The sequence below is a fragment of the Drosophila melanogaster genome, chromosome 3R, assembly GCF_000001215.4.
Source record: "Drosophila melanogaster chromosome 3R".
Taxonomy (NCBI): domain Eukaryota; kingdom Metazoa; phylum Arthropoda; class Insecta; order Diptera; family Drosophilidae; genus Drosophila; species Drosophila melanogaster.
In genome coordinates this window covers 4,978,241-4,986,379 of record NT_033777.3, presented here as the reverse complement: position 1 = coordinate 4,986,379, position 8,139 = coordinate 4,978,241, and the positions used below count along the sequence as shown (strand labels likewise).

Sequence of the window (8,139 nt, the reverse complement as noted above, 5' to 3'; positions counted from 1 at the left end):
GCTAAGTATGCCAAGCAATTTTTTGAGATCTAATATTTAAAAAATTGTAATTGTAATACCATTTTCGGAAAATTGAAAATTGAATACTACATATACTGAGCAAAAGTCATTGCCCCGTGACACAAAGGGTCGTTTGAAATCAGCTGACCTGCATCAGCATTTATTAAAATTAATATTTATTATCGGAGCACTCTTTTGGCCGAGGGAATTGTGGTCCATTAAAATGCATACGTATGTATCTTCTATGCATACTAATTATATACACGACGGTATGTACATACATACATAAATGAATATGTATGTATTGTGTATCTGTGGGTTCGTTGAAGTGGAACCGCTAAGTGGTTGTGATGAATGCAAGAACTGAATGCATAAATAATGCCGATTTAGATTATTCTGAAACAGAAACATCATCGTCGAATTGTGGTCTGCATTCAGATATTCGCATTCGCATTTGGATTTGGATTTGGATTTGGATTTGGATTTGGGCAAAACCGTCAGGGAACAGAACGCAGACGATGACGATTCCCCATAATCAGGGGAATTAATATGGAAATATATGCAGCGCTGAACAAAACCGCAAAAGTAAACGGAGAGCACCAAACTCAACCCACGAAAACCAAACGCATGTTTGTAAGTTCTGTTATAAGTAAGGGAAAACGTGGCAAGCTTAAGTGGGCAAAAGGGGTGTTTGTGCTGCACAGTGGGAAAATATAAACACAAAGAGATGTTTTTGTTTTTATTTTAATTTAAAATTAGCTCTTTTATTTTATTTTTATTCACGCTACCTGTAGTGCAAAAGGGTAAGCTGGATTCCTTAAAAAGTATTTATCAGGAAAACGGACGGAAAAAAAGGACACAGGGACGGAGTTACGGGCGGACAAACGGACGGACTAATGAACAGACAAACGGACATACGAATGGAATGCAGAAGGATACAATGACAGACAGTCGCCGATCCTGATTAGGAAATTACATCTGATCAGTACTTCTGAACAAATCTTGAAACTTTATATTTTAGAAGAAACGGATGACGTAATCTAGTTGTATTTTGACTGTATCAGAGAATACTTTCAGTTTCTCTATATGGATTAATTTGTACACTACCAATATATGGCAATTATACATTTAATTTACATGTAAGTAGATACATTCAGACGGAAAATCAAAAAAGTACGTTGCGAACAATGAAGCGAAATTCAATTGTCTCTAACTCTTTGTTTTCCGTGTATACCAGCTGTGAAAAAGCAATTGAAACAAGAGTTTCATTTAATTTTGCGTCGGCCGGCACAGGCAGGCCAATCCGCCCAGCGCCCATTTCTCAGTGTCTTGGCGGGTCTTACGTTGATGTTTTATAGCGCATTAATTTCGAAAGTAGCGCTACGTGTGCCAAAAATCATTAGCAACGGAATTACGCTCAATGAAATGCAGTCGGCGTCGCCGGCAAACAAAAGCCCTCCGAGGGAGATAATACAGCGCGGCCAGGCCAGGCCAGACCAGAGCAGACCATGCCGTCCTCCGTCGATTACGATGGCGATATCGTTGCCGGAACAGGGAACCCAGAACGGTCTGGGGGTGGGTTATGGAATGGTAGCTGCCGGGGAAAACGGCAGTGGAAGTCGCTTATAAATTTACCCTAACGACAAGTTAAATGCTAAACACGAAATGCTTCAAGCCGAAGGGTTCTCATTCCAAAAACCTCGGATACATTTGAATACAAGTCGCTGATTCTGCTGTCAAGATGAAGGCTTCATACGTGAATTTGAAAGTATATGTGAACTGATTAAATCCGTAAATCCATAGGCACAGTAAAATCTTTAACGGAATATATATCTTTTTCAACCAATCCTTTTTATACTGGCAATAAGCAGTCCTTCATTAATTTAATATATTTATTGACATAGATATGGAAAGTATAATCTATATATACAATTGAATTACTGGAACTTAACCACCCAGAATTACATTATCAAACAAGTTCTTTACCATTTGTTATGCCGTCAATATTGTGATATTTCTTAATTTAATTCGTTTATGGGCACTTGAATGTATAATTATTCGATTTAATTAGTAAAACTTGAGCAACTAGAATTTTGAAAACAGCCCATTTCAATGACTCTGCGTTCGGAAAATAGAGCACATCGCGCTTATCCAATTTTATTCCGTATCGATGGCAATCTTATCACTTGGGAATAAACCATTATCAGATAATAGGCGGAACTAATTCGCCTAATGAAATTATGCAAATGGCAGTCAGTTTGATTTTGGCACAGCAGGTGCGAGCACTCCACACCACTGGAAACATAGACCCATACTATGTTCAAGTCCAAGTCCTTCGATTTGGTCATTGAGGAAAAGACAAAGAAACCGGAACGGCTCTACCAACCTCGTCGGATGCGATGGCTTAAATATATCATCCTGCCGGCAGTCTTCTCCTTTGCGCTTCTGCTGATCCTGGTCAATGTGGACTTCTCCGATAATAGTGAGGATTCCACGCATCTGGGCAATGACACATCGCTCATTATATCTGGCTATGGATTTGAAAATAACACACTGCGCCGGGGATTTTTCTCCGGAGGAATTGCATTGCATAGCCTTGTCATCGAGAACTGCACCATAGTTCATATCAACGACGCAGCTTTTAATCAGGAAAGCACTGTGAACATAACAAGCCTGCAGCTCATTAATGTGCAATTGGAAAACTTGACTGAATCTGCCCTGGAAGGTCTTCAAAAGCTTCAGAACTTTACTCTAGTCAATGAAAATAATCACTTCAGGCCATTTGGATTCCTCTCAGCTGTGGCTGAATCGTTAGTCAGTGCGGAAATCCACCAGTCACTAGCCGCGGCAATATCGTATTCAGTGTGTGATTTTTTGGGATCCCGGAATTTCCCACAGTTGAAATATTTAGATCTGAGTGGCACACACTTGGACAAAAGCCTTATTAAAGAGTCCTTTGACAATCTGCCCGCGTTGGAACAACTACTTCTAAGGAACTGTGGGTTGGGCAACATCGAGTGGGAAATCGTGAGGCCAAGACTCAAATTGTTGCACTATTTGGACTTGGGTGGAGCTCAAAAGACGGGCAACTATGAACATCAGTTGGACGTATCCGCGTTCTCTCCTGAGACAACTACTAACGCTGAAGAGATATCTACTATCCTAGCGAAGAGAGCGATGGCTCCAGAAGTAGTGGGCACCACTACACTAGGACCTACTACTTCCATAGAAATTTCACCACCATCAACACAAAGTACAACAACACCCAAAGAAGAAAGTACATCTATGACAGAAACAACGATATTAACAACACCATCGCCAAAATGCGAAGAGGAACTTTGCCAGGATCTAGAGTGCTCCAGAATTACCACCGATACGGTTGCATCTGCAGATCTGGGAAAATCGTCGTGCCAGGATGGTTTACTGGTGGAGATCTGCGAATCGACTTGCACCACTCCCACATTCTTCTGTGTGATATTAGGCGAGAACTTTACCTCCGCATCCAACTGTTGTTCCCACCATACCATGCGATGTGTGGTCTCTGCACAGGTCTCCTGGTTCGAGGACCACAGCGGACTGGTCATTGGCTTGGGAGTGGGTCTCCTCTTCATCGGCAGCTTCCTCGGCATGCTCATCGTCTTCGGAACCCTGCGCCTGAATCCATCCTGGTTGCGAGGCAATAAGCGGCGGGAGTCGAATACGATAGGACTGATTCAGGGAAGATTTGAGAAGGACCCGTATGAGCAAGTGGGGTAGGTCTTTTAAAGAGCACATAAGTGGCAGCACTTTTTTATGATACGTTATCTAATTCATTGTTTCGCCAAATACTACGTTTCCTCCAATGTCGGAATGATTATAATCATTTAAATTAGGTTTACGATGTGAGATCTTTTTAAAATATCCCTTTAAATAGTTCCTTTCTTAAAATCAATATATTTAATATTTTGAAAATTGACACATACCCACTCACCTTTCCGTCTTCGCAGAGGTCCGATTGCTACTATTGACAACAACGAGTACGTCACCGCCTATCACCGTTACCTGGAGCAAGCAAATCACCGCCCCACGGAGTCGAACAAGTATATCCGCCCGCCCAGGGACAGGGCTCCTTCTGTTCCGCCCTCCAGCGATTATCCATTACCACTTCCGGCAAGGAATTGCAACGTATACGAGAGCTGTGAACTGTACGAGGAACTTCCGTAGACATATTTCGCCCAACGACGTGTACAATAAAGATATAAATGTACGTACGAGTTCGAAAACAATATTCAGACACGATGTATTCAACACATTCCTTTTGCGAGAAATTGTGGGGGATTAATCCACCAAATGAATGTTTAAGATTGATGTTAAAATGAAATACAATTAAAATCACTGCTAGATGTGTAACGAATTAAGTTCCAATAAAAGCGAAAAGTAAACCGAGTTTGAACGGCAGGAGATATGAGTAAGTCTAAGTCTCTAAGTGCGGCATGATGACATACCCAATTATACTCGCTTGTTCTGCTTTGCATCTTGTTATAGAACTGGGCCCCATGTCTGGATTCTGTGGAAGTTTGCACAGTTCAATGCTTTTATTTAGCTTTAATGAGCCCCAGTTGGCGCAAAAACTCCATCTGAATGCGCCCCATTGTGGAAACAGCTTTCATCCCGGCACTTGCCCTTCCACGGACCCGGAGATACACTCGTAGTGCACAGTTTGTTGACTTGCCACATGCACAATAAAATATTTTTGCAAGCGCTTTTTATGGCTGACATGTCATTTAATACACACACAAGCGCTAAGATCTTTTTTGCGAGCGCTTTGCCAATTTATTTGTGCCCCTCGTTCCAGTTTGGATATTTGTTTTTTGGTGCCCTGCAGGCTGTCGCTGCCACAATTTCCCAGGCACATCCCATCCCCAGAACCAAAGGGGAGGGGAGTCGGGGGCCCTGTCAAAGTCCGGCCAAGTCTCTCGGCCATATGTTGCACACATTATGCTTACTTAACAATTAGAGACGCTCTTGTAATTCCACAAAATTGCTTTGTTCGCCAGTATTTTTTCGCTCCGGGGAGGGCGGGCGGCTTTGGGGAGGTCTGTACGATATACTGTACTATGAGCGGTACACAATGGTGAGGGGAAGCAGGCGGAGGGGAAGGGTAAGGGGAAGGAAGTGCCGCAGAGTGGCTTTGTGCTCCTGCTTTTCAGAGCTCCTTGGTCACTGAGCTGTGAATCGTTATGAGCTTTAAATCCGAGGAAAATGCTTTGATATCCAGACTGTTGTGTGTGGAAACCGGAACTGACTAGCGGTGAGTCAGAGGGGAAGCTAAGAAAAGGCTCAGCATTCCGAAGAAATATCTTTGAAAGCTCAGAATATCTAATACTTGCTGAAGATCGTGGCAAATCCGAACATAAGTTCGCTTTGGTAAGCTTTTCAATCCCTTTGTTGCAAGGCCTCTACCCTAAAACAATATTATTATTTAAACAACAACTTCAAAATGGTTATAATAAAAAAATAAATAAAACAAATGTGTATGCTTTCATGCACGACATAATTCTCAGATTACCGATGAAAACTATTTCGATTAAATAACTTACATGTCGAGAATCTTACGTTCCCAGAAGAGGCTACCCCTCTGCACACTTCACTGGTGGCAATAAGAGGAGACCTGGATTCCCATTATCTCAAGTGCGAGACGAGGGAAACCCTAGACGAAGTCACAGCCGAATGCATCTGGACAATCCCACATGCGGGCAAATGGATCGATACTGTGCGAGTATCTGTCCCGATTGATATTAATGATTTGCCACAAATGCCATTAGGCGGTTCGTACCTTTCCATCACGCCGAACAAGATAACTCAGCGTGAAGAGATTCGGAAAAACAGGGAAAACTAGGAAAACTCTCCGATTGCATGGCGCAAAGCGAAGGCGTTGCTCCAGACTGATACGAGTGTATCTACCCTCGCAGCGAAGCCCCATGACTCTGGCGAGGAAATCAAAGACCCTTCTGCCCGTTTTCCGTTTCCCATTTTCCATTTCCCCGCCGATAACGGACACGAACCGACGGCCTCGTAACGTGGCATTTGTTTAATGGATTAAAAATAATAGGTACGACGGGAGGGCGGAAGAGCAGCTTGGGTGCGGATAAAAATCATAGCACGTTTTGTATGCGCTCGGAAAATGGAAAATGTGCCGCGGCGTGTCATAAATTAATTTTTGTAAATTCTGCAGCCTGTCTGATTCGGTTACGGATCGGTATCGGCTTAAGCCGGGCTCGAGACAGGGATTCTGATTAATAATAATAATGCCACACGGCTTTGACGGGCAGACAAAGGACTTTCTCGGACGGAAACCACTTTCATTTCGAGGCCTTCAAGGGTTGAAAGCCCTTTTGAACTGCGGTTGGCGGGCGGAGAAGCTTTTAAAAAATTATGCAAAAATCATGATTAGGCAATTTCCCCCCGATGCGATGCTGGAGTCGGTTTTGTCTCCCAGCAACTAATTAGCCATTCATGGAGTGTGTTCTGTCTGCCTGGGGAATGTTTAAACAGTTGGATGGTTCCCAGAAACGGCGGCAAAAGTTTAATTAGTCCGACGAACGAATGCGCCTTATGAATATGAAATCCGCACACAAATCTATTCAGCCCTGATCAGACACGCTCGCATCCGTATCCTTGAGACCTCACTTCATTTCATCGCCGCTCAGTTCGGCTCGGCTGAGTTGATTTGAGTTGCGACTAATGAGCCCGAGCAGAAACAGCACACAAAATGTAGCAATTATGGGGCAGGACGGGAAAAACTGGCATTAATGACAAAGGCCAGAAAAGTACTCGGCGCATGAGGAGAGGCTGCTTAAGACCCGCAACAAACGAGGTGCACTCAAATGATGAAACATAAAACGGAGCCCCAGAAGCCCATAAAAAACACATTGTGCCGGGGCCGCACTTGAAAGGCAACTTCTTACCATACCCGCTCGCCTTACACCTCCACTGAGAGAAACTAGCAATGATTAGACATGTCTTTGATTTCAAAATCTATGGGATATTGTCGGGGTAAATGACGACAAAACCATCTAAACTATCCGAATCGAATGTCAAGAAGGTAGGAATAATAATAAGAATATAATAATTGATAACAATTTATCAATTAACCACAAATACCAAATTTGAGGGGCGTGATATTTTTGGACAAAATAAAATTAAAATAACAACTGGGCGTGGCAACGTTGATAAGCATGCGTGTGCTGAGTCTACGTCTGCAGGATCGGCATACGTAATCTAATCTTTCTAGATTTGATAGCTCCCCTAGATCAACATTCATACGGACAGACGGACAGACAGTCGAACAGTCGAACAGACGAACGGACGGACATGGCCCGATCGGCAAATACATAAATACACCATAATACACATAATTTATTTATAATTCAACGAATCTAGTATACCCTTTAACTCTATGGGTAACGGGTAAAATAGAATAAAAACCTTTTCATGCTTAAATATGAAAACGTTTTTTTTTTTTTCGATATGCAGTCACATGTCTCATATAAATTACACATCCCTTAACGTACAGTACAATTTCCCCCGGTGTGTGCTTGTCATACGGGAAGACATTTGGAAGAGCTGCCATTAAACTGCACCATAAAAATAAAAATTAAACCACTAAACGCAGTCGCAGTAAACGCGACCGCCTTGAGACCAGACGCAGACCTTCAAGTTTTCCCGCCCCCTTCCGGATTGATTTGACTTTGAGCTGGCTGACAGTTCGGGAATCGAGCCAAGAACAGGACCTCACGTTCGCCAGGATACGGATGGGGGTGGGGTGGGGAGTGCGTTCGAGTGCCCCTAATGGTATTCAATAATAATACACGCGCATAAAAACCACTTGCGACCCGCCGCCCGAGAGTCGTCAACATTTCAGACATGCCCCGTCTGCGCCTTCAGAATTTAATGTGCTTATAATGCCGCCCGCTGGCTCTTCGCCATAAACAGATGCAGTCCTCACTGCCGGATAATCCCCATGCCCGCCCGTCCTTATTCAGGGCCCAACTCCAATGCGAATCGGATACGCACACACGTAATGGCGAGCGCAGCACCCTCGACACATTTTTAACAGCAAATGATGTCAATTTCCATGCCCGCCAAGGGCAGTGAAAT

At 43.3% G+C, this 8,139-nt stretch overlaps 1 protein-coding gene, 1 long non-coding RNA gene and 1 other non-coding gene across 3 annotated transcripts, besides 1 other annotated feature; 2 read left to right on the top strand and 1 right to left on the bottom strand.

The window, feature by feature from the left end:
- The first annotated feature begins 259 nt into the window (after positions 1 to 259).
- lncRNA:CR43424 (long non-coding RNA:CR43424) lies at positions 260 to 1,882 on the top strand. The gene is made up of 2 exons (NR_048322.1): positions 260 to 1,139; positions 1,238 to 1,882. It is a non-coding gene; the product is annotated as a long non-coding RNA:CR43424 (long non-coding RNA).
- A 265-nt stretch (positions 1,883 to 2,147) lies between these two features.
- On the top strand, positions 2,148 to 4,381 carry CG14662 (uncharacterized protein). The gene is made up of 2 exons (NM_141253.2): positions 2,148 to 3,752; positions 3,987 to 4,381. Exons 1-2 carry the CDS (start codon positions 2,317 to 2,319, stop codon positions 4,201 to 4,203), a joined length of 1,653 nt encoding a protein of 550 aa, NP_649510.2. The 5' UTR covers positions 2,148 to 2,316; the 3' UTR covers positions 4,204 to 4,381.
- asRNA:CR43478 (antisense RNA:CR43478) lies at positions 2,476 to 4,115 on the bottom strand. The gene is made up of 2 exons (NR_048321.1): positions 3,963 to 4,115; positions 2,476 to 3,708 (listed from the first exon to the last, which is right to left on the bottom strand).
- Positions 4,382 to 7,257: 2,876 nt separating the features above from the next.
- Positions 7,258 to 7,365: a mobile genetic element.
- Positions 7,366 to 8,139: the final 774 nt, after the last annotated feature.

Coding starts and splice junctions, on each gene's coding strand:
- CG14662 (NM_141253.2), top strand. CDS start 2,317: ATGTTCAAGTCCAAGTCCTTCGATTTGGTCATTGAGGAAAAGACAAAG. Junction 3,753..3,986: donor GACCCGTATGAGCAAGTGGG/GTAGGTCTTTTA, acceptor CCGTCTTCGCAG/AGGTCCGATTGCTACTATTG.